This window comes from Tripterygium wilfordii, chromosome 15 (genome assembly GCF_013401445.1).
Source record: "Tripterygium wilfordii isolate XIE 37 chromosome 15, ASM1340144v1, whole genome shotgun sequence".
Taxonomy (NCBI): Eukaryota; Viridiplantae; Streptophyta; class Magnoliopsida; order Celastrales; family Celastraceae; genus Tripterygium; species Tripterygium wilfordii.
Window position 1 is genome coordinate 3,013,689 of NC_052246.1, and position 24,526 is coordinate 3,038,214.

The following is a 24,526-nucleotide window of genomic DNA, read 5'->3' on the forward strand; positions in this document are numbered from 1 at the left end:
GTAAGAGACCATCCATCTAGTAGAATGTGGGTTCGAGTCCTGCCCCTCCATCCATTTATATCAAAAAAGAGAAAAAATTATACGAATGTCTCACATTGTTTAGAAAGGGGGATTTATGATCTATTGATAAGGAGAGTAAATGTCTTCCTCATCAGTCAATAAGTATTTTAGGTGGTGGCTTATTGAGCTACAACCAGTCTATACGTGGAAAATAGTTAAACTTATGTGGTTGGTTAAAGAATATATAGGTTTGTTGGGTATGTATATGGACACGTCCCTGACCTGATTCTTAACCAAAAAAGACACTACGATTAGGTTTTTGTTTCGAACCCTCTTCCAACCAAAAATACATTCTCAAAAGTCAAAACCAACAAATTTTGACTGAAACAATTCCCTCTCGTCCTTCTCAGTGCTCAAAACCCTAGAACCCAAAAAACCATACAAATTTCCAAAGTGAAGAGTCGAAAGACCAGAACTTTGATGCTACATTTCGACGGGTTTTTGTTTTTGAAGAGCATCTTTGTACAGTTTCGATCACAGAAGAAGAGATAGAAGGGAAGCAATGGATGCCCAGATGGAGAACATCGAAGAAAACGCCTTGTCCACCATCAAAACCGTTCGTTCCCAACTGGAATCCCGAATCGAGACCCAACGAGCTGCCCAGTTCGAACTTCTGGCCTCTCTTCAGTACCAAATCCCTGACATGGTGTCCTCCATCGACCTATCTCTTAAGGTCATCTCCTCCTTCAACCATCGCCCCTTCACACCCACGCCAACTCTGCCCGAACGGAAGGATACCAAGAAAGTCCTAGAAATTTCACACCCGAAACCCCTGCTAACAAAGATCCAGGGCACCAAAAACGAATCAGGCAAACAAAGCGGTCACGGGGATGGTGATGGTGCCGAAAGGTTTGGGCTTGATGAGAATGGGAGTCCTTTGTCGGTTGTTAGGTCGATGGTGGCGGTGTGCTTGATTCAGAGGGTACCCTTTAATCCGATTGATTCGTCGACTATGTTGAGAAAGCTGGAGAATGATCAGAGTGTGACTGCCGCGGAGAAGGCGTCTTTGAGAGAGGTTGGTGGAGAGTCCGGGGCTATTTTGGCAGTTGAAATGGCTTTGAGGTCTATGGCGGAAGATAATGGTGGAGTTGAGCTTGAGGAGTTTGTGGTTAGTGGTAAATCGAGAGTTATGGTTTTGAATATTGACAGAACCAGACTTCTTAAAGAATTGCCTGAGAGTAAGCAATATCAGGAACTAAATAATTCGCTCGGAAGAGATGAGAATACTCAGAATTTGAATCAAAATCAAGGTCAGAGTCAGCAGGGGCTTGATAGTGGGGGGTTTGGGATGGCTAGGCCAATGCAAGATATGTGGATGGGGCCACCTGGTGATCACCATATGCTTGGGCCAATGATGGGGCCTAGGGGCGCTGGGAGAGGAATGGGGATGATGGGAATGGGGAGAGGGACGATGCCTCGACCTCCTCTTGGGCCAAATGCAATACCTGGGCCACAGCAGAAGCCAAGGACTGAGGAGGATGATATGAAAGATTTGGAGGCTTTGTTGAACAAGAAGTCCTTCAAGGAGATGCAGCAATCGAAGACTGGGGAGGAGCTTCTTGATCTCATTCACCGACCAACTGCTAAGGAAACTGCTGTGGCTGCTAAGGTATTAGAAATATTAGTTATTCTATTGACATCATCTTTTGATTGATTTTATGCACTATTTGCATCATTAGATAATTAATTGGTAACTCAGAGTTTGTACTGACTTAAGTAAATAATTTGTTTCAGTTCAAAACTAAAGGTGGCTCCCAATTGAAGGAATATTGTTCTTCTCTAACCAAGGAGGATTGCCGACGTCAATCTGGTTCCTTTATAGCATGTGTAAAGGTAAGTACAAGTATATTATACTGGCGCTGTTTTATAAGCTTCTTTGGATAATATGTACATGATCAAGCTAGTTTTATTTTTGTACAGAACGAAAATGCAATCCAGCCAAAGCCTAAAATTTACAAGGGATCCTCTTGGATGTTAATTTATGCTGTTGACTATATTCTACTTAACATATCTCCACTGAAGGGAAATTGTGGGAGTAATTTTGTGACATGATGAGAATGTGTTTTTTCATTATAAGTATAACAACACTGAAACGTAGATTAGCTTTTTCTTTCAATTTATCGGACCTATATTCGATAACTGTGTTAGAATGTGCTGGGTGAGCAATGGAGGGAAGAATTTTTGTCATAGAGAACTGACAATTTCAATCTTTTCTATATTTCATTTTTCATTTTTGCACGGAGTCGCTGAATTGTTCAGCAGGTTATGGATAATTTTTTCTTTAATATCATCATTCAGCTGCAATCATCCTTCACCTTTTCAGGTTCATTTCCGGCGAATAATTGCTCTGCATACGGACATTAATTTAGGGGACTGTTCCTTCCTCGATACTTGCCGTCACATGAAAGTAAGCCTTTTCTCCTCTGCGATGGTCACTTTGATTGGCTTTTCTTCTAAGTATCTGTTTTGATAGTTTTTGCTTGGAGTAATTTCACTTTTGCCCTTTTCAGACATGCAAATATGTTCACTATGAGCTTGATCCAGTTCCAGATTTGCCACCTATGATGATGGGGGCTGCAGCTCTTCCACCCCCCAAACCATTGAAGCCTCAGCGTGCCCATTATTGCTCAGAAGTAGAACTTGGTGAACCACAGTGGATTAATTGTGATATTCGTAATTTTAGAATGGACATTTTAGGACAATTTGGAGTCATAATGGCAGATCCACCATGGGACATTCATATGGAATTGCCTTATGGGACGATGGCGGACGATGAAATGCGCACTCTTAATGTTCCTGCATTGCAAACCGATGGTCTTATATTTCTATGGGTCACTGGTCGTGCGATGGAGCTTGGGCGTGAATGGTATATTTCTATCTGTGGCTACTACCTTGATAAATTATCATTACTAGTTTGTGACTGATGAGCATTTAACATGCTTTGTGTATATGCTATGTTTGTTGCAGTTTAGAACTTTGGGGGTACAAGCGTGTTGAGGAGATAATATGGGTTAAAACGAATCAGCTTCAGCGAATAATTAGAACTGGGCGGACAGGCCATTGGCTCAACCACAGTAAAGAGCATTGCCTTGTTGGAATAAAGGGAAATCCAGAAGTAAATAGGAACATTGACACTGATGTTATTGTTGCTGAGGTTCGAGAGACTAGTCGTAAGCCAGATGAGGTTTGTTGAGCACATCTCCATCATTCTTTGATATTCATCTCCTACCTACTACCTTTAAACTCATATTCTCTACAAGTTTTTAGTTCTTCTATATATATTGCTCGGAGCATGCTGTGAACTGATAGGCCCTTCTTTTAGGCACTGCCGTTTACAAAATTGTTCTATTAGAAATGGTTTTCCTTTTTAGATGGGTACAGAGTGCGTATTGATGTTGTCAAGTTCACCCTTATCAGATGCAATGTTGAGTTGAAAAGAACTTTTGTGCAGATGTACCCTTTGCTGGAGAGAATCAGTCCAAGGACACGAAAGCTAGAACTATTTGCTCGAATGCACAACACTCATGCAGGGTATGCTTCTTTTTTTTCCTCACTTAAATGTTCTTTGCATTGCTTTAAACGCATGTTTTCTTACATGCTATTGATTCCCAAAACGCTACATTGATGGAATGAAGGCTACATTGATCTATAATGGGCTTAGTTTGCGTGCTATAAACAACCCACCATGTTATTCTCTGAAGTTCATATTTATCATTATTATTCATCAGGTGGATGTCTCTGGGCAATCAATTACAAGGAGTACGATTGGTGGATGAAGGCCTGCGAGCAAGATTCAAGGCTGCTTACCCAGAGGTAGAGGTACAGCCCTCATCTCCTCCGAGGGCTTCTGCAATGGAAATAGACTCTAATATTAGTCAAACAAGAAGCCCTTTTACTGTCGGAGAATCCAAGTCAACAACAGCTCAGTTTTCCGAGGCTGCACCACCAGATGCATCCCATGCTTCAGGAGAGAAGCAAATGGCCATCGATACTGATCCCGTTTGCTGAAGGATCTTGAACCTAGTTAGTCCACAGATGATGTCTAGACTTTGGGGATTCTAGTTGAATCCAGATCATGGAGAGTGATATATTCATTGGCATTTTGTTGCTAATGCTCATTTGTATTTGTCAAATGTGAGAACCAGTAGATCTACAATTAGTCTCCTTTTTATGAAGACCCATGTTAGATCAGCCTAAATAAATGTATTAATCTAGCTTCCACAGAATCTGAAAGCAGAGATATTGTGGCCTTTTACTATCAAAAGTTTATGGTCTCCATCTTCTATAATATTTTTTGGATTTGTGACCCATGAAAGATGAGACAGAGACTGTTGAGGTCATATTCGTAACCGGCTGGCAACTTATTTAATTCAGAGAATTGAGGAATGGAGACTGTCATCTGGTGTCGGTATTGGCTTTGATTTACTGCTGTTGTGGCCAACTTTTGCAACTTTTGACATGGTAGTCGGTGCTTTTTTCATAGGAACGAGCAAAAGAGGAAACCAAACACACTTTTCTTGGTTCTTAAAAATCTCATTAGATTCTCTCATTCACCAAGTAGAATGCATACATTTATAAAAAAGAGAAACAATATTTATCTTGTTTTGATGAAAGAATTACAAAACCCAATATTTTCATATGAATAAATAATTAAATATGCCAATGAATTTGAAAGAGGAAATTCTCAATTTATGTCTTTCACATGATGCCTTTGATCACAACACAAATTGCAGATCCAATAATAGCTGTCATGAACACTGAGACTCTCTGATATGGTGAAGAGGAAGAAGAAGAAGAAGGTGGTTGTGGGATTGAACCAAAAACTGTTGGGTAGGAGGGTCCTGCTGCTGAGTCTGGCAATGCAGAAGGACCATAAGAAGGTGAAAATGCAGAGCCATTCCCAGGCACAGATATATGCAGCTTCTGCTTCTTCTCACAGTGCCCTGGCTTTCCACTTGTGAAGTAGAACTCTCCAGATGAAGTAATGTTAAACAATGAATTTCCATTGTCCATGTACAAGATTGGATCTTTGAGGTTGCAAGTTTTGAAGTATTCTTCTGTCACTTGAATCACTGAATCTTGACTTGGTGGGTACAAGAACACTGCATGTAAAAATCCAACAAAGAACATATGAGCATATTTGAATGAATACTGGCAATGAAGAATCACAGAATGAAAGAAAATAACTTACAGAGGGAATCTCCAAGCCTCAAAGTGTGAAACTTGGACCATTTTGTGTAGAGTTGTGGGTCTGCTGAGGTGGGTATTCCCCATGAATCTAAATCTCCTACCTTGTACTGATAACAGAAAACTTGGGATTGCATCAGAAATAAGAACCAAAAAGCACACAAGATCTTGTAACTTGGAGTTTTTAGATTGGACATTCTTATGAACCCAAGAACTTGAATTTTTGCACTTCAGGCACAAGTATTTCGGCTCAAGAGACTGAAGAGAGATTGGCTGAAGAGAGATGGGTGGGAACATAAAGAAACAAGTTATGTGTACATTGACCTGAATGCCCTTCTTCCTACTCATTTGTGACTGGCAAACATTTACAAAATGGACGGTGGAGATCTTCTGTGTGGCAATCCTTGGACGTCGTGTTCATGGAAATTTGGGAAAAAGAAGTAAACTTGAAACATTCTACAGGGCTAATATTGGTAAGAAACCAATAATTTTGCCAGCAAAGGCACATGGGCCAGTTGTATAATCATCTTCCAATTGTGACTCTTGGAGATTCAATTCAAGAAAATATAAATAATTTATTCAAGTTTATCAGTAGTATCATGTTATCATGTGGGGAGGGAGAAAAGGGGGTGGGGGAGTCAGAATTGTCGCCTCTCACATGCTTAGTCTTCTGAAAAATTTCAATATCCACAAGCATAACCAAGTTTCTTCTTAACAGAGTGCCCTGTTTATGCAAAATTGGTAATGACTGTTTTCCCTAAATAATTTGCTACGAAGTATATGATTTCTTTATGTATGATGACAGCATATCCAACGTGGGTCAACTTGAACTTCTGGCCTTTTCTTTCCTTGTGTAGGCCCATCAAGCAGTCTATCCTTAGCATCTCAGTAGTCAGTACTCATACTCGAAAGGGTAAAACATAAACAAATGGTAATGGTAAACTGATGAAATGATCACACTGGGTGCTCATTCTGTTCGCAGGATAACCAGTAAGTAGCATGTCAATACTTATAATTGTAAGGGTAAAACAGGTGAAAAAAACTGACGAAATTTGTACATAAATACGTACTTGGAAACAAAAAAACAATGAGAAACCTTTAAAACTTGGGAAATATAAGCAGAAGTTCAGAAAGGGTAGAGGAAAAATGACCTTGGAACTTCTATCAAACATCTCACCATAAAATCATTACAATTTACCACTGTCAGCTGCCATTTTACCTCCCAAAAATCCTTCAAAATACACTCTTGAAAGTGCAGTTTGTTCCTGTAAGATGAATCACAAATTTAATGGCTCTGCCTCAACCTCCCTCGCATCAATTGCAGTCCAATCTTGTGATCCTGAATAGAATAGGAGACGGACTTCAAAAACCACCTTAGATTGTGAATAGAATTTATAATGATGCTAAAAATAGAGTTTATACTCAAGCAGAAAAGAAATCCGGAGACAAAAGTAACAAACTTACTTGACTTGTGCATCTCTGCAATAAACATGAGTCGCCTCTGCAACAGAAATGCCACAAAGAGGAATATCGAGCACATTCCAAACATAACGCCAATAGGAAGTCCGTTGACCTTAATAGGTGAAAGACATGCGTTAGCTGCTATAAAAAGAGAGGAAGCATAGTAGTACACCATGCTTTAGCTCTGCCTAAATTCCATCTTTCTTTCTTTATTAAACTTCAAAAGAGAAGTGCATCACCATTTTTTCACAATAAATAATTGAAGAACGTATCTCTAAATATCAAATTAATTTTAGGGTTCACAAAACTTACATTGTATAACACAATACACACAAAGAGGTTAAGAGGAATGCGAAAGAAGTTCATAATGGTGCTTCTAGCCTCTTCAGGAATGTATTGGGACCTCATCTTCATGATAGATGGCCAGAATAATCCAACACAAGCCTCAAACGTGCAGAAGCCAGCAAGCTGGATGCACCCAGAAAAGGAGATGCTTCCGCCTTTCACGCCAGAAGGTACTATCAAGAACTGTTGAAAACTAGGTAAATTTTCACTATACACCAGTTTATCCACATCTTGAGAAAAGAAAATGCTTTTATAAAATTTCATGCGTGCTGGAGATAGATTGAGGAAGGAGAATTACATTAGTTATAAAGGGCAACACCAAGGAAGCCGCTGAGACTAGAAACACAATCTGCATATAGCTCTCTACTCTGGGAGACGAATGAGCCAGCAGCCGAGAGGCAATGGAGCTCCCCATCATTGAAGACAACATGAATGTTGCAAAAATAAAACCATGCGGTATTTCCTCATCGTTTGGGCTCAGAGCAGGAGTCCAGAGGAAAACAAAGGTATACATTGAACCTTCAAATAAAGATTGTATGGCACCCAGCAAAGCGATTTTCTCATCTATAATCACACATCAGTAGAACTTCTCAGACTAAACACTGAGAACCAATAAGAGAAAGAAAATAAAGGGGTCACTGGGAAGGGGGTAAACAAAATATGTGCTCCATTAAGAAAGCATTTTCCCACATTTTATATGCTCTATTACTATTTTATATGAACTTAACCATCAAATAATCACTACAAGAACTATATTTCATTCATTATGAACACAAGAGGCACGGGATCAAGCAGGGGTAAACTACTGAATATATAATGGTGACAGAAACTTTGAGTCGGATTCACATCTGGAAAATGTCACACTACCTGTGTTTTTTTTTATTGAATAATTTCAATACCAGTACTAAAATAAATGTAGCATCGTGGCTCCAATGCTATAAAAAGGCTGGTGGAATACGCTTTTCAGCACAAGACAATGTCTTCAGTTCATATGAATATTAAAAGGACCATTGTAATATTAAAGTATACAATCAAGTTTTTTTTTTCCTGAATTTCCTTTTTCTTTTTCGTTGCCAGCACTTATGTACATGATTTGTTTCAAACTCAGCATGTTCCATGCCTCAAAATGCACAGATGTAATAGCAAGAAGGAGAGAAAGACAACTTGAGATACATAAATCCCACTTCTCTACTCGCAAGAAATCTTATCCATCGAGTTTTCAACTGAAGTCCTACAAGTTAAGAAAGTCTGTTAAACCATGTGATTTGTTTCCAAGTAAACCAGCAAGCCCATTATGTTAAGATATCAACTAAATTTGTTGCAAACAAAATGCATCAAGTTAGAAAAGAACAAAAATGTTGAGAGATTCACCAGCAGCGATGGCTGCAGCGGCACCCCTGAACTGGGTAATTAAGTCCTTGTTTTCCGAGGGATCTCCATAATTTTCAGACCAAGATGACAATATAATAGCCATCCCAATTGCAAGCACGCATGCAGCAGCATCAAAGGGAGCAACAGGGCCCAATGCCAATGAATCCACAAGAAGATTCCCACACAATCCAGACAAAATTGCAACCAAACCGTTGCCAAGAAATATTGCCTTAGAGAATGTAACTGACAGCCATTGTTGATCAAAACCCCTCTGCCAAATTCAATATAAGAACTGAGATACAAAAAAAAAATAAAAAATACCAAAGATTAAACAAGTCAAAGAAGTAAATATTCAATATCTCATCATTGTTAAATAATTGGTTCAAGTATCAAGTAGTATCTCATAGAATATTGTAGAAGTCAACCAATTTTTTTTAAAAAACTCCAGGTCATGCAAATTTCCCTTAGAGAAGGTAGTTTAACTAAACTCGGGCCGAACTGACCGCGCGCACAAGCTGCCTAAAAATAAGTAGGGCCGAGGCCCAACATGAAACTGAACAGGGATAGATCCCACTGGGGATCGAAACACGAAAACCGCGCAGGCATATGCCTTTGGCTGAAGCCAATAACCACCTGGGCTGTCCCAGTTAGGTTTTATGCGGTAATTGCTTCCTTTTAATACGCAAAGAATGCTAAATGTGCACCAATCCCATCCTTAACTCCAACTATGGTTACAAAAGGACAAAGCCACTCATGAGCAACTTGTAAGTGTCTCTACATGAGACGAGCCTAGCTCTATCTTAGAGCTCAATTATAGAATACCCACATGAGACTTGACTTGTCAGTCGTTTGCAAAAGATATGAGCCAGGGCTCTATTTTAGAGCCTGTTTATTAACCAGGCTGAGCCACGGCTTGGAATTTGGATAAGCTCGACTTGTCCAGACTCGTTTGTACCCTACCTCCAAGAGTATGTAATCTAAATGGTTTGAATATTTGAAAGATGCCATTTAAAAGAATTATCTAAATGCTAAGAATATTCCAGTGCTTTAAATAACAGGAAAAGTGACATAATTAACCTTATTATGTTCTGCAACAAGCCAAGACTCGAAAGCTGAAAATAGTAGAGAAGTCGCAATGCCTCCTAAAATACGTCCCACCATTAGAACCTTGTACTCAGGAGAATGCTTCGTGATGCAGCTCAGAATGTAAGTTATGCAGTAAGTAACACAGGCTCTCTTTCGACCTCTGTTATTCGGTGACAATTAGTCAGAAATTCACATCTAATCAACAGTGCATGATCAAGAAACTAAGTCAAGATAAAAACTCACTGTTTGTCAGCGAGCGATCCAACAATTGTTCCAAACAACATAGAGGATCCAAAACCAGCAATGAATAGCTGGCCAATCTCGCCCTTTCCAAACCCATACGTACTGTATAGGTAGTAAACATATGGACCCTGCAGCCAGTCGCCGGCTAAAACCACAATCAATTCAATCAAATACGAGACAAGCAGACATAAGTCAGAAATGAATAAAATAGTAAATAACAGTGCCAATCACCGGCAATTACCTAAGGAATGAGAACACCAGAGAGTCTCAAAAATAAATAAACTAAGAAATAACACGATGATATTTTCCCACTGAGATACTATGAGATAATGTCAGTCTTCCTTGATCATTTCCTATCAAATTTTTTTGTCCATTGCATATAGCAAAAACTCTAAAGCCGTACTACAATACCAACACATTAACAACATTAATCCAGCAAAACATTAGGAAGCATTGGCGACAATTAAAAAAAAAAAAAAAAAATTGCTACAATAATAATGATACCAATTTGGACGTTCTTTTTAATCCTACCAAAAACTGTGGGATACTAATATGATCAAGGAAACGTTAACGCAATGAATGCCTCGTATGGGCTGATACAAGAAGTTTACTCACCCAACGCAGTACATATTCTTGCAAAATACAGTCCTAACGATTTTAGAAACTCATGAACAGAGACAGCGCATAACCAAACAATGAAAATCATTTGAAACCTAGTGCAAATCCTAGATCGTATAAGTGTACCACCGAATAAACAATAAATAGGATCGAATCGAATCCATTGCTAGAAACAAGACAATCATGGCATTGCTACTAAATTGATTAAAAAAATAAGCGAATCCTAATGGGTAAATACCAGATCTAAACCATACCCATCATGAGAGAGTAAACAACAAGGTAATTATTCTTGAAAGAATTGAAAGCAGGGGACGTGTTGACACGATCCTTGCTGGTCTTGCTAAGCTCCAATGCAGCTACCACGGCCGCTAAGCCTCCGAATAACAGGAAGTATGTCGCTTCCATTTTCGGAAATCTCCTCACAGACCAGTCCCAGAGGGGAATGTGAGAGAGAGTGAGAGAGGTTTGAGGCCTCAAAGGGGACTCGCGATGATTTCCCGGCTGATTTGCAATTAATTTATATATTTTTTTTTGATTGAGCCCAAGCCCATGTTTTAGTTGGATTCTAAGATTAACTCTCCCATTGATAGGCGATAGCTACGATGACGGAAAATTTCCATTAATTTTTGCATAGACTCATGTAGACTACTCCTAAATTTGATAAAGGTTCGAATTATGATGATGACATTAAATGTTTTGGTATGCAAATGATAATTTGCTGTACTTATATGCATATTATTATTTAATCCAAGGATTAAAAATAAAAAGAGTAAAGCTTCGATAATAATCCCAACATGTACAAAATGTGAAATTTTCTTGCAAGATAAAAAAGAGGCCATGAAAGCCCAGTTGCCTACATACTCATACATAACTTTATTTGAACCCATTAATCTCCGCAACCATTACAGCTCCAAGCAGGCCCATCTTGTGATATGATGATATCGTCTCTCCACGCCCATCATTTGACATTGCAAACCCAGCCAAGTTGGCTTGACCCCGTTTCGCGAGTGGTGGATTAACCATCAGCAGAAGTCCAAGTACTCAAATTGCGGTTATTCATTAAAGGCCCAGGCTCAGGCCTTGGCCCAATGGTTTATTCATGTTGCATAACCGCAATGCTATGTAAAAATAGATAACAAAAAGATGGGGACTAATTGTACCCTCAATCTATTAACCCCACCACTTGATCCTACCAGTCTACCCCCAATTCTTATCTCTTTCTTTTTCCTCTCTGAAACCCTAAAACCCAACCAAGAATTTGCCCCATACTTTGATGTTGAGGGATCATTTTAGAAAAGACAGGCGTATGTGTTTCTTTCTTTTTCTTCAGCCTCAGCACGTGTGCAATGGAATTAGATGGAATCAATTTTCGCCTGTGTGTACATATGTGTCCCTGTGTGTGCGCGTATGGCTGTTGAAGCTACTTTGGTTAGCTCACAAGATGGTGGGTTGTGGGGTGGGGGAGGAAGCTGTGGGTAGATGGACATCGGATTCGCATTTGACTTGGCTTAGTCTCTCGGCTGAACCACGGCTGCAAGGTTGGTTGGCTAAGATCGCAGGTTAGAGTTTAGATGAAGGACAAAGAGGAGAGCAACAAATGTCTAATTTTTTTTATTTTAATTTTCCTTAATCTCAATCGTCGATAAGATTTAACGATTGAAATTATGAGATGCAGATTGTTATATTTGAAAAAAATCAAAATTGAGATGTACTCATAAATATTATATTTTTTACTGTAGTTTATTTAAAATGAGATGTGATTAATTAAATAAGAGGTACAAATAATCCTCATCTAACAAAAATGACATATTTCGACATTTTGTTTTAAAAATGTTAGGTAAAAAGTAGCTAAAATTTCTACTTCCAAACCCATTTCAGAATCTCTAAACATAAGATATAATTATATTATTTGGCTATGCTGATATGCTAAGGGTACGAATTTAAGCTGATTTGTTACCCTAAGATCACCCAAAAGGAGGAGGATAACTATTTGAATTTGATACTGAGCCAAAATGTGGAAACAACTCATCTGTGACTCTGCAGGTAGGTATCTGATCTGGACTGCTCATCCATGAAGATAAATCTAAACCCATTTCGCTGATAAACATTAAAACAAAAGGAAAAACAAAAAAACAAAAGGCTTACTCATTCACTCCAGTACTTCTCATCACCATCCTCAAGATCATGCCTGTCATCATCTGAGCCCTCCTCCTTCAAGCTCGTCTTAAATCTCGCCACATCCATCACAGCAGCGCTCCGAAACAACCCCACATCAACGGCACCAGAAACCATGCGATATCCACGTGTCCTAAGATCCTCCGGCCCATCATGAGGCATAGCGAATCCACACAAGTACGCTCCACCACCACCACCAGGGTTGGACCCTAACACAGCCTTCTCAGCTTCCCTCAACATACCCCTAACCTTCTTGTGCCCTGGGTCCCACAAGTACCCCATACTCGCACTCAAATCCAAAGGTCCCATTTGTACGCAGTCCACCCCATCTACGCCGGCGATCTCCGCTGATTTCTTCACACCCTCCACGGACTCCACCTGGCACATGATCAACAGCTCCTCCTCGTAATTACTAAGATAGCCCTCGTCAATCCCGTAACTGGAGGCCCTGACGACGGTATGGGCCGAGCCACGGATTCCATTGGGCGGGAACCGGCAGTAGGAGACGGCCTTCTTGGCTTCTTTTGGGCTTTCGATCATTGGAAACATTAGGCCCTGTGGGCCCAGATCCAGGGCCTTCTTGGCCCAAGTTGGATCGCTCTCGGGTAGGCGGAGGATCGCAGGGGTATTGACGGCGGCGAGGGCCCGGAGGCAGTGGAGCGCGTCGGTGATGCCGCCGGGACCGTGTTCCATGTCTACGACGACGAAATCGTAGCCAGATAGACCGGCGATCTCGGCGAGGGTCGGGGAGAAGGAGAGAAGGAATAGGCCGTATAAGGTCTCGCCATCGTTCAGGCGGGATTTGAGGGTCTTCTTGGTGCCGATGGTACTGGCTTTGGAGGTGGTACTTTCGATGGGAGAGAGATTCGAGGCGGAGGACTTGAGAGCAGTCATTGTTTTGAAGGTAGAAGCGGCGGTTCTAGTGATATCGAAAAACATCATGGATTTGGAGAATAGAAGGCTTTCGGAGATGGATTTTCTGACAGAAATGGCGCCGATGGCGGTGGTGACGGCGGAGGCGATAGTAGCCATCTCAGGTAACGTTGAATTTGGACTTCGGACTAATGAGAGAGTGATGGGTTTTTTCTGGTAAAGTTGAGAGAAAGCATGTTCTATCACGTGTGCACGTGAGTGATTGAAATCCAGACGGCAACAAATGTTTACTGTTCTAACTCAGTGTAATATTCTTATGACCATGCTTTTGGCTCTGCACGTCGGGCTAATGCCAAGAAAAAAAAAAGAAACAATGGCAAGAGAAGATATACCGAAAGAACACTATTAATAAAGCAAGTAATAACATTCATTAAGATCACCAAAATATATCTGCATTTCATAGGACAACCACCATAAAGCCGAGAAGTATGTTTACTCCAAAAAAAAATGGTACAAAGGATATTGATTTCACAAAACATCACTTCCTATGAATCAAGAACCTAAGAAGTTGCAAATATGAGTAGAAACAATTAGTCCAGATGCTGCAAAAATATTCGTAAGTAATATCTCGAATTGGAACTATGGCAATTGAATCGCTGTTTTTCTGGAGGTTAGAGCTTCAAAGCTGATTTTGCCATTGTCAAAGCCCCGTCAAAACTTTGGTTTCCACCAATAAACCCACTACTGTGAACAAAAACACAACCGGGAATTCTGGATTGTTTTGATAGTTCATCGTCCCTTAGACCCCGCCATTGAGCAGGTAGAGGCTTCCGACTTTCAAATCTATCAAGGGATACTGCTACAGCCTGTACTCGCCAATTTTTGCTTCTGTCATCCTGCATATAATGTTGAGCTCATCAATATATAACTTTTATCCCGATACCTAGCTGGTTAAGTGCAAATTCAAGATGCAGCTAAATGTGGCACCTTCCATTTAAAGGTGGAAAGGAGAAGGAATATTTACCTGATAAAGAACATATTTAATGGGAGGGTCAATCTTCAGCTCCACCTCAAGCTCAAATAAATGAAGCTTCCACTGTAAAGTCAGAAAAACCATATTCAGAATCTTTCAAATTAATATTACAGTTATAAAAGCTTTCAAAAATCCTTCAACCTAATTTTTACTACTGAATTTTACAACAAAGCAATGCTACCGTATAAATTGAGGAACTGAGCTATAAAATGATTAACAGTAACACATCCAAAAGAGAGTAGAAGAAATGGGAAAACATCATATGAAGTCCCTTCAATACTTTGCTGACATACGAAATGAACCAAACAACATACAATGATAAGAAGCTAAGCATTGGCTACTTACAGGGCAAGATCTAGTCAAAACCATAATTTCACCACTAGGATCAATATCAAATCTTGCCGCAAGACATTCCATTACAATTGATCTTGCAGGTAACCATGATTTTGCATGGTATCTGACATTCTGCAAATGAAACAGAAAGGGAGGGTCATATAATATCATATAAACTTCAATTTAAGTTGCCATCTCAGAATTCAAACAAGGAAAAAGAATGTCGTCCGTTTTATAACTTGTTGAAAAAGGTATATATCCAAGAGAAATAAGAAGAAAATGGCATAATTCAACCTCAACAAAAAAAAAACGAAACTCACATCTAAGAACTCACTGCCAGCCAGCACCATTGCTTGTGTAAACGCCTCATTCTCCTTCTCAGCTGATTGATCAGGATCTATCCAATCCAAATTTAATCTTCCTACCCTGGCAGACAAATGGGTATTATTTACATATCTTGGAGGCTGGTCTGTGTCATACCGATTAATTCCATTGTCAACCGCATCAATTGCCTAACACAAGTAAATTATAATGTTAACACAATGAATCGTATGAGAATTGAGACAACTGACTAAAATATGGGAAATACATGATAATGACATCAGGCTGACTCATGAATGGTCCTAGTATAGTAGAAACTTTGAACCTATGGAAGCAAACACATAGCTCTAGTGATAACATTTGGTGACAACTGTATAGCCATATTGATCATAAGTCTAAAAACCTGATGCGGATGTCTTTAGACTCTGTCCCACAATTAGAGAGAACAATGCATCAAGATACATGAATAAGTTAACAAACAAGCCACACGATCAATGAAGAGATAACAACAAGTGCAACACCATCCATCATCCAGAACTAATTAGCTTCTTGAAGAATTGTGAAGACCTTCACAATAGGCACCAGATTTATAGCTATTAGTGCCATCAAAAGCAGAGAAACAATAACTCTCTTTTAAAAAAAAAAAAAGATTAAAGCATGGAACAACTTGAAGAAGAATGAATACCTCCATGAAGCTCTTGTAAACAGCCAAAAATAAACTATGCACATCTGGATGCTCTTCATCTACTCCAAGCTCATTTGCTATTATCTGCTTCCCAAAATGCTAAAGATAGGAAAAAGAGGAGAAATGAAATTTCACTCTGGAGGGGGAGCGGAAGGAGGAGGGAGAGAGAGCCATATTTTTTAGTCCGGAAAGAGGCATACCTTATAAACAAGACCGGCACTGCTGAGTTTGGTCGAAAATCCATGTCCAAACACTTCCTCAAACCCTTTTTGGTGATGGTCATATCGATCATGACTTGGGTCATATACACCTCCAACATCAAGAACAGCATCAAGACCCTCTAGCACCTGTAACCTCAAATAAATTATAGACCAATTTCACAACTCATTTTAGGGGGAAAAAATACAAAAGGAGCTCTGATTGTCTCTGCAGAAGCATAAGAAATAATTAAACATAAAACCCAACAACCTCCCAATTCAGCGAACAGTACGGGGAAAAAAATCCTACATTTGTGTGTGCATTTCTGAAAGTTTATATTTCATCGTTTCAATTCTAAACTAACCTAGTAGCGCTACTTTCAACTAAGTTCAAATAAATAGCATCCAATCAAATCCTTTAACAAGCAAGTCCAAACACCCACTCACTTTTCTCATCTAACACTAGAATTTCGCAGCCACCAAACAGAAAAAAGAGGGGACACAGTTATAACGCTTCATTTCAACGGGCAATATTTCCCCCAGCATCCTACCCACTATCAACGTAGCTACATTTCCTTCAATTTTCCTACAATTTCTTAGAAGCCAAGTAAAGAAAATCAACCTGCGGATCACGAGTGCGGACTATTTCGGCATCAGAGAACTTGTCAGTTAGGCGAATCATAAAGCAGCCAAGGGCCTCGTCGCAGTGGAAGCTCCCGTTGTGGGTTCCCACGCGCTTCAGGGGTGCGTAGCCAGGTGACCCAGTAGAATAAGGAGGAGATGAAACCCTAATTGGTGAGTTGCTAGTAGCGGCCATGAGAGGGAGACGGAAGGTTTTGGTGAAAGGGGAAATGAAGCGCTTGGGGTTCAAGACTCTGGTCAGAGAAACTGAGATCATAACCCCTTTTCGTCGTAACTTGTGAAGGCAGGAGTAGAATCGAAAACTTTCATTGCAGTCAAATAGTACTGGGCTTGTAGCAAAGTATGGGCTTCTCTCATTTGTTGGGCTGGTTATCTCCAAGCTATGAAGTTGATGTTGTCCTAATTTGGTATTTCAAGGCCCAGAACTAAAAACAAACACTCATTTTTTGAGGAGGGTAGGGTTTGGACCCTTTGGATATTGGGCTTTGTGGAAAGTTTTCTCTTCCTCTGCTAGGAAGATAATGAGGCCCAAGAAATGCATGCTAGCATTGGATCTGTCTATCTAATTCTTAAAGCCCAGCCCATGCTGGTACAAACTAGGGTCTCCCAATTCAAAGACTTCAGATATTTAATTTATAAATACTCGTAATAAAACATTAAACATTAATCATGTAATGTCATGCATCAAACTAATCAAATGAGCTTGTAAAGGAGCAGTAGAGACTAGAGAGTAAGAGCATCCACATCAGATTACCTAAACATGAGTCTGTCTGTAAAATAGAGGATAAATATAGAAAATCAGTCAAAAAATAGCCTACATTGAATTACCTAAATTTATCCTATTTTAAAGACTTGCTACAGTGATTCCCTACATCTGAATAATTGTAGCATTACCTAAGAATAAAATATTGATATATATTCATTCTCTGTCCTCCTTCATCTCTTGCTCTCTCTTTCCATCATGTCTCTCACGTCAATGGAAGGGAGACCAATATCCAGAGGGTATTCCTGGTCAAAGAAATCTCCGACCACCAGTTCTCCGCCGCCGCAACCGCAATCACCAGATGCTCTACTTTTATTTTAATCACGCCACAATCGGAACCGTTTCTTTGTAGTTCTTCACTTGGTTTGTTGGGGTCTTGGTGATGTTGGTATGAATTGGTTGTTATTGATGAAATTGATGGGGCTTTGGTTGATCAGTTTGTTGTGCGTGTGGTTTAGACGGTAATTGTGGGGGTGTCTTCTGGTTCTTCTGGGTTGAATTTTTCTCTCTAATTTAATTTTCTTTCAAACCCACTTTCTTTGAAAGATCCACATTAAACTGGTGGATCTTGCACTTGTAGAATTCCACCAGAAAGATTTATACGACATCTGGTTTATCATGCACTTGTTCAATTTGTTGTTAACTAATCGAAATAAACAAAGGATCCGATGGATTATACAAATAGTGTGCTGTTCAATTTATTATTTTAAATTTTTCAATAAAATTCATTTATATTAATAGAATAATAAAAGAGAGAGAAAAAAACATTATTTTAATGAAATATATAGTATGATAGCTAATCTGACACAATATTGATTGAATAGATAATTTATAAAATAAATAAAAATGACATTTTATTTATATTTTAGAGAATCTATTAACATAATATGATGCAGATGCTCTGAAAGAGGTGTATGGTGATTGGTGAACCTGACTTTTTGACTTTTGGCAAGTCAAGACTGTACACCCTTATCTTCAACCTCATCGTTAGAGGTAACTAGTGATGATAATTGGTATATAGGATTGTCCTATCCGCTTATAGATGTGTACTGTTTGCATGTGCATGAGAGTGACTTCTCATTCATGAACCGTGAACAAATTGTCAAGTCCCTCCTTTTTCTTTTTTTTTCGGAAGTATTATATGTCCATAATTTTAATGTTCATAATTATCTATAATCTAGATGACATGAAGAAAAGTATGAGAATCATTTTATATTAAATGATCCTCACATTTCTTCTGATGTCGCCTAAATTATAGATAGTCATAGATACAAAAATTATGAACATATATCATTTTGGTTCTTTTTTTACATACCATACGAATTTACTTTTTACTCATTCAATATGAGTCTCAATTTAGATTGTTAAACCCATACATAGGTTTTTTCACCTGAAGATGGGATAAATGGAGTCAAAATCACGTGTGATCATAAAGATAATGTTCTTAGTGAAAATTTAACCCATGACATCTCGAGTCTATATGATTCAAGTATCTAACGCAAGATAAATTCACAACTGGTTATCAAGTTTCTACTATCTAGCATAAAAGGTTAAAAACAAAAACAAAAAAAAATACACAATTGTACCTTTGTATACATTAATTTTGGGTCTATAGGGAATGGTGACTCTAGAAACTAGGGACTCTGCCAACTGACTTAAAATTTATTGGTTTTAGATCCAATCAATTTGTATGTCCATATGCATTGATGTGTTGGTTGCCCTAATTTAGGGCAAGTTCTGAATTTTTTTTTAGGAACACTTGGTACTTTGTCTCAAGACCCCCCTCATTAATTAATTACGCAACACATATTTTCATATTTGGCACTGAATTTTTCTTTGCTTAAAAGCAGGTTCCCCTCCAACCCCTTGATCCCCTGGCGCATGTTAGTAGGTCCCATTGACCACCATTTAGGCATTTACAACACCAAAAGATACTCCTCAGAAACCAACCACCAGATTCCACTAACCCTAACCCACCACATGGTTTCATATATATATATTTTTACGTAGAAAATATATAGTTCAATTGCGGGGATTAGGGCTTCCGGGGAGCTGCATATTCAGTCAAAAATACACTATTAATTAATAGCTTTAATCATAATCTAATCATTCAGAAGCCAGAGTGGCCTGATAATTAATCCTTTAAGCTGGAAAATTTAAGTTCAACTTTCATCATTGACGAAGAAGTATTGGAGATTTATATATAAAAAAAAACATACTCGATCGACTTAATACATAATCATTGTTTAATTGTTTATCTAAAAATGCACTATAACCAAAACCTTGTTATAACCCGGATTTCTGTCACATACCGCTAAGAACAACATATAATATTAATTATCTTCTAATCACTACAGAGGTATTTTAACGTGATCTATGTATATAAATAAGTATATATATACGTACCTAATAAAACTAAATTATATGTGGGATTCAAAAGTTGAATTGGATTTTTTTGGGTCTGGTAGTGGTAGAAGTCATGACATCTGAGGCAGACCATAACCGAGCTGCTTCGGTTGAGTTGGAACCCATTTTGGACGTCCAAGCTTCGTTGCAATCCGCGAAGTACTTCCCGGACACATTCCTTAGCCTCGGCTGCGTAGCCACGTAACATGTTGTTGCAGCAGCCTAAATTAACACAAATCAAAATAAACTAACATCAAACATTCTTTTTAACCGAATCAAATAAGTTTGTCATTTGGACAGAATTTATATAAGTCTAAACTGGAACCGTCAAGTTCCTGAGCGATGTTTTCACACTATATATGTATGCGTATTATGTGTGAAATATTACCTGAGGGATTGTCTTTAGAAGCTTGGATGCCAAGAGAAACCCCATGTCTGTGACTAGGCCTTCACGTTCTCTGGTGAGTCTGGTTCTAACAATTCCAGGATGAACACAATTTACCGTCACATTTGCCTCCATTTCCTGCATATGAGATCCATTTATAATAATGGAATTTATTAAAAACAAAGCATGGAACCCAAAGAGAAAACAACAAATTTCCCTTTTTTCTCCTCGTTTTTGTCTTCAGTTGATTGAAACCATAGTTATAATTAAATATTTAGAATCAAATCGTCACCTCGAGTCTCCGATCAAGCTCCTTGGTGTGCAGAACATTAGCGAGCTTCGACAGAGCATACGCACGTGTCGGATCGTACTGACTGCCACACGGAAATATATATATATATATATGTATATAAATCACAAAATATAAATAATTTTTAAAGAACAAAAAAACTTAAAAAATTCTAATACGTAGGACAGGAACTGAGTGGACAACCTACCATTTGTTTCGGGAAATCTGGGCGAGATATCGGATCATATCGCCGGAAAACCAGCCGTGGATGCTGGACGAAACGTTCACTATTCGGCCCTGAACGCCACTCTCTCTTGCCGTTTCGATCATCCTATTAAGCAACAGCTTCGTTAACAGAAAATGACCTAGATAGTTCGTCGCAAAAGTCATCTCTATCCCGTCCTCAGATATGGCGTGCTCGTGCGCAAACTTCCCTGCGTTGTTTCTGTTTATATAAACAAAATCAATCAGAAAAAATATTCATTTTTCTCGGGAACCAAACAGAAAGTGCTCGAGAAAAAAGATTCAAATTTCATTACATGAGAAGATTGAGAGGCAAATCGAGGGACTCGAACTCCTTAACGAAGTTACGAACTGAACTCAGTGAGCTCAAATCGAGCGCCATGATTACGATCTTCGAGTTTGGAAACTCAGACACAATACGCGCCTTGGCTTCCTCCGCGGCCTTGAGGTTTCGAGCTGGCAAAACAAGCCCCGCCCCTCTCTTCGCCAGCACTCGCGCCGTCTCCGCGCCGATCCCCGACGTCGCACCTGTCAATTGTTTATCAACTCAAAACACATCACAAAACGCCAAAACAACATATCTAAACGCAAGTACGGCGTCGTTTAATTAACTAAACTCACCAGTAATTATGGCGGTTATAGAGCTGAGATCCCCGCAGCGTTCCGTGACTTCATCTGCAGTGGACTTGGAGCCGTAACCACTTGCTCCAGCAGCGCCGATTAGGTATTTCACAGTTTCAAGCATTTCCGTCAACCACTACTGATTAGTCTTTGTTTGGTGTTCTTTAATATATATGTATCATTAGAGTCTACCTCGAGACGAGCTACCTTTTGAAGGCTAAGCCTAACAGCGGGAACGACGGCTTTAAACGGCTTTGCATTTACTGAGGGAGCCAGAGAGAGAGAGGATTCAATAAGGCAATAAAGCTGAGGAGAGGATATGGAGGAGATACTTTACCAAGAAAAAAAAAAGTATATCGAGTAGATTTTATAATGGAGAGATTAGAGAGAAGTGGGAGATTATGCATTTGTCATTGATTGAAGAAGATAAAATTGTGCATGATTGGGTGGTGGTTTTAATTACTTAATTAGTTAGTTCAATTAATTTAATTGGTTTAATTATGTGGTGTTTATTATATGTGGGGGGTGGTGGGTTAGTATCATGGTATGGGTTGTCTCTACTCCCTAGTCACTAATCATCTTAAAGTTGTCTAATTATGATTGGAAGTAAGTGATCGGCAAATAGGGAGATGGGTGGTTTATTGGGAATTGATGATGTGTACTCCCGACAGTAAAAGTCAAAAAGCCACTTTAGATTTGACCTTCTTACAGTAAAAAGGCCAATAGCATCCATGCATGGCATCATAGATTTTTTTTTATCATACGAATACGAATACTATGAGTTGTTGTTAATGTACGTAGAAAATTGAAAGGAATATTCCTGAGGAAAAATTATTAAAGTAATAGGAAGTTCGTTGGTTGGAAGCGGGTCGGCGATTTGTCAAAACGATAAAATCGAGAGGGCACGTGTGTCGAGGTGGAGCTTCGAAGAGAGTGAGGAATAGTCAATTCCACGTGAGGGTTACCGATATATTTTCAGATCGGTCAATTCCCACGGCCTCGAATCTTTCATTTCCTCGGGCTTAGATCAAAATCATAAAGTTACCGAGTCATCAATCATTCTTGTTCAACTTCAAACATCCCTTAATTAAGATTAGGAGTGTGTGACCCGCATTTTAATGGCTTATCAATGTCGAGAATCACAAATAACTCATATAACATTCTTTTGTGTGTAACATCTTGTAGAAATTTCGAGTTCCAACTTTTTCTCCTCCCCTATAATAAAAAGAAGGGATATCAATTTCTTCTTTTTTCTTATGCGACTTTTTATTTCTTCTAAATATTTGTCTTGACATGAATTATATAGGATTTTTATTTTTCTCCTTCAATGAATTTCTATAATAATTTTCTAATGTTCCTGTTTTTCCAAATTTTTTTTATAGAATATGTTAATTTTTGCATTATTTTAATATTTTTTTTGAATTCCATTGATGATATGTTTTGTGCTATAAACTCAATATTATTTTTATTTTTAGGGAGGACCTTAAATGTGGGTAATCAATCTCTTTTGATATTTATTTTAAAATATTATAAGTAATTTTTAATTTTCGACAATAAAAATTATTAAATATGATGTTCGAATTATGATAATTTAATGTCACGTTCTTATACTTGTCTAAGAGTGCTAACTTCACAAAAATCTTTAATACCATATGTGTGTATATATATATATTATATGGATGCACTAGTAAATATATATGTATATATATTATAATCAAGTAATTAGTATTACTAGGTATGTGCAAATGAGCCATTGGTTGAGTGGCAATGACTTTGCATGTCCCTGACTGAGGTCATGGGTTCTAGTCTCACCTCCTCCGAATATTTACAAGGAGGTGTGTGGGCTTCGTCTGCCCCTATGTGGGCTTGATAGTCTGCCCCTGCGTGGGCTTGATTTGTGCCTCCTGCGTGGGGCCTGTTGACACCTGTACTTTCAGAGGCTTGATCTGGTGGTGTGTCGTATATTGTGTTTGTACTTGTACTCAAAAAAAAAAAAAAAAAGTATTACTAGGTATGTTTATAGAATCTAAATACAATTATCATTTTAACCACATAAACTGTTATTTTAGTATTGTTGTCTACATTCACATTCATGTAATCACGTAGTGCGAGATATACGATTTAACTGTTTTAATTTTGAAGTATTATACATAAACAAATAAATAAATCAGAGATAGAGAGGGAAAAAAAAGGGGCAGGGAACTTTATTAAGAGTCAAAAGGATTGGTGTTTACAAGTGTGGATAAAACAAGTCACGAGACTACTTTAGCTTTTTAAGGGCACATATCGGGTACAATTCACTTTGCAATATCTTGTGCTTCATCCCCTTTTTTATAAGACTCAGTGCCCTTAACAGGGGACCCCTTTGACATCATATTCCTTCCTCCACAAACTCAATATTTTATCTAATTTACAAAAAAAAATCCCATATTTTTTTCCTATTTTGACACTCGTTCCACCAATAATATTTTAAAAAAAAACCTTGCAGATATTTATATATGTGCATAATTTGGAATAAGTAGATGTTGTAATTGTGCAAGTGGTACACAACTACAAATATATGTGTGTGTGTGTTTTGTTTAACAAGTCAAAAACATAGAACTCAATATCTATTTTAAAAAAGAAAAAAAATGTATTAAACCCAATTACAATGGAGAATGGAGTGTGAAGTATGGCTTTGTTGATATTGTAGGCCTACCATAACAAAGTTGATTCACTAGCTAGTGTGAAACATCAATATATGGCTGCACCAAAAAGCTGTTTCAAACACATTACATGTTTGATTTGGGGATAAACTTGAGTTTTTATTTCTTTTTCATATTTTAAAAAAACCCAATTTGAGATAAATACTAGGTGGGGGTGTTATAGTGTGTCATGTGTCACACCAACGTTTATTCTAAATGGGAAAGTCATGACTTATGAAGAAAAAAAATAAAGGAACAAAAAAAAGAAAGTAAAGGAAAATTATAAGTCCTTTTGATATCAAAGTACATAAAAAGTATTAACTTTAATTATTGAAATCTTGTTGTTTACTTGTAATTTTCATGGGAAATTTAGTTCCATGGGCCTCTATGCTTTAACAATAATAATAATAATAATTTATTCTTTAATTGTTTGTTCAAATGATTGTTTTAATTTATTTTTGCCTTTTTTTCTATATATATATATATATACGCACACATACAAGTG

The 24,526-nt window shown here is 38.3% G+C and overlaps 6 protein-coding genes across 6 annotated transcripts; 1 reads left to right on the plus strand and 5 right to left on the minus strand.

The window, feature by feature from the left end:
* Positions 1 to 367: 367 nt before the first annotated feature.
* Positions 368 to 4,370, plus strand: LOC120016470 (N6-adenosine-methyltransferase MT-A70-like). Its single transcript, XM_038869263.1, has 7 exons — positions 368 to 1,669; positions 1,795 to 1,893; positions 2,384 to 2,467; positions 2,571 to 2,926; positions 3,028 to 3,244; positions 3,512 to 3,591; positions 3,789 to 4,370. The coding sequence occupies exons 1-7, from the start codon at positions 563 to 565 to the stop codon at positions 4,066 to 4,068; spliced, it is 2,223 nt and encodes a 740-aa protein (XP_038725191.1). The 5' UTR covers positions 368 to 562; the 3' UTR covers positions 4,069 to 4,370.
* A 207-nt stretch (positions 4,371 to 4,577) lies between these two features.
* Positions 4,578 to 5,519, minus strand: LOC120016472 (mavicyanin-like). Its single transcript, XM_038869265.1, has 2 exons — positions 5,252 to 5,519; positions 4,578 to 5,162 (listed from the first exon to the last, which is right to left on the minus strand). Exons 1-2 carry the CDS (start codon positions 5,442 to 5,444, stop codon positions 4,759 to 4,761), a joined length of 597 nt encoding a protein of 198 aa, XP_038725193.1. The 5' UTR covers positions 5,445 to 5,519; the 3' UTR covers positions 4,578 to 4,758.
* A 712-nt stretch (positions 5,520 to 6,231) lies between these two features.
* Positions 6,232 to 10,853, minus strand: LOC120016471 (molybdate-anion transporter-like). The gene is made up of 8 exons (XM_038869264.1): positions 10,626 to 10,853; positions 9,754 to 9,898; positions 9,502 to 9,670; positions 8,425 to 8,695; positions 7,352 to 7,617; positions 7,021 to 7,236; positions 6,712 to 6,820; positions 6,232 to 6,586 (listed from the first exon to the last, which is right to left on the minus strand). The coding sequence occupies exons 1-8, from the start codon at positions 10,774 to 10,776 to the stop codon at positions 6,525 to 6,527; spliced, it is 1,389 nt and encodes a 462-aa protein (XP_038725192.1). The 5' UTR covers positions 10,777 to 10,853; the 3' UTR covers positions 6,232 to 6,524.
* Positions 10,854 to 12,243: 1,390 nt separating this feature from the next.
* Positions 12,244 to 13,702, minus strand: LOC120017011 (2-keto-3-deoxy-L-rhamnonate aldolase). The gene has a single exon (XM_038870048.1). The coding sequence runs from the start codon at positions 13,576 to 13,578 to the stop codon at positions 12,517 to 12,519; it is 1,062 nt and encodes a 353-aa protein (XP_038725976.1). The 5' UTR covers positions 13,579 to 13,702; the 3' UTR covers positions 12,244 to 12,516.
* Positions 13,703 to 13,855: 153 nt separating this feature from the next.
* Positions 13,856 to 17,041, minus strand: LOC120017012 (MYG1 protein-like). The gene is made up of 7 exons (XM_038870049.1): positions 16,611 to 17,041; positions 15,992 to 16,138; positions 15,792 to 15,890; positions 15,106 to 15,297; positions 14,798 to 14,917; positions 14,444 to 14,515; positions 13,856 to 14,315 (listed from the first exon to the last, which is right to left on the minus strand). The coding sequence occupies exons 1-7, from the start codon at positions 16,884 to 16,886 to the stop codon at positions 14,091 to 14,093; spliced, it is 1,131 nt and encodes a 376-aa protein (XP_038725977.1). The 5' UTR covers positions 16,887 to 17,041; the 3' UTR covers positions 13,856 to 14,090.
* Positions 17,042 to 19,568: 2,527 nt separating this feature from the next.
* On the minus strand, positions 19,569 to 21,739 carry LOC120016477 (short-chain dehydrogenase TIC 32 A, chloroplastic-like). Its single transcript, XM_038869268.1, has 6 exons — positions 21,338 to 21,739; positions 21,013 to 21,244; positions 20,682 to 20,918; positions 20,477 to 20,558; positions 20,188 to 20,322; positions 19,569 to 20,021 (listed from the first exon to the last, which is right to left on the minus strand). The coding sequence occupies exons 1-6, from the start codon at positions 21,459 to 21,461 to the stop codon at positions 19,827 to 19,829; spliced, it is 1,005 nt and encodes a 334-aa protein (XP_038725196.1). The 5' UTR covers positions 21,462 to 21,739; the 3' UTR covers positions 19,569 to 19,826.
* Between the last annotated feature and the right edge of the window lie 2,787 nt (positions 21,740 to 24,526).

Coding starts and splice junctions, on each gene's coding strand:
- LOC120016471 (XM_038869264.1), bottom strand. CDS start 10,776: ATGGAAGCGACATACTTCCTGTTATTCGGAGGCTTAGCGGCCGTGGTA. Junction 7,618..8,424: donor CGCTGCAGCCATCGCTGCTG/GTGAATCTCTCA, acceptor GTGTGATTATAG/ATGAGAAAATCGCTTTGCTG. Junction 6,587..6,711: donor TGCAGAGATGCACAAGTCAA/GTAAGTTTGTTA, acceptor TATTCTATTCAG/GATCACAAGATTGGACTGCA.
- LOC120016470 (XM_038869263.1), top strand. CDS start 563: ATGGATGCCCAGATGGAGAACATCGAAGAAAACGCCTTGTCCACCATC. Junction 1,670..1,794: donor AAACTGCTGTGGCTGCTAAG/GTATTAGAAATA, acceptor AATTTGTTTCAG/TTCAAAACTAAAGGTGGCTC. Junction 2,927..3,027: donor ATGGAGCTTGGGCGTGAATG/GTATATTTCTAT, acceptor TGTTTGTTGCAG/TTTAGAACTTTGGGGGTACA.
- LOC120017012 (XM_038870049.1), bottom strand. CDS start 16,886: ATGATCTCAGTTTCTCTGACCAGAGTCTTGAACCCCAAGCGCTTCATT. Junction 14,516..14,797: donor TTTTGACTAGATCTTGCCCT/GTAAGTAGCCAA, acceptor CTGACTTTACAG/TGGAAGCTTCATTTATTTGA. Junction 14,316..14,443: donor TTAAATATGTTCTTTATCAG/GTAAATATTCCT, acceptor CATTATATGCAG/GATGACAGAAGCAAAAATTG.
- LOC120016477 (XM_038869268.1), bottom strand. CDS start 21,461: ATGCTTGAAACTGTGAAATACCTAATCGGCGCTGCTGGAGCAAGTGGT. Junction 21,245..21,337: donor TATAACCGCCATAATTACTG/GTGAGTTTAGTT, acceptor AACAATTGACAG/GTGCGACGTCGGGGATCGGC. Junction 20,919..21,012: donor TTGCCTCTCAATCTTCTCAT/GTAATGAAATTT, acceptor TTATATAAACAG/AAACAACGCAGGGAAGTTTG.
- LOC120017011 (XM_038870048.1), bottom strand. CDS start 13,578: ATGGCTACTATCGCCTCCGCCGTCACCACCGCCATCGGCGCCATTTCT.
- LOC120016472 (XM_038869265.1), bottom strand. CDS start 5,444: ATGTCCAATCTAAAAACTCCAAGTTACAAGATCTTGTGTGCTTTTTGG. Junction 5,163..5,251: donor GAGGCTTGGAGATTCCCTCT/GTAAGTTATTTT, acceptor TTTTACATGCAG/TGTTCTTGTACCCACCAAGT.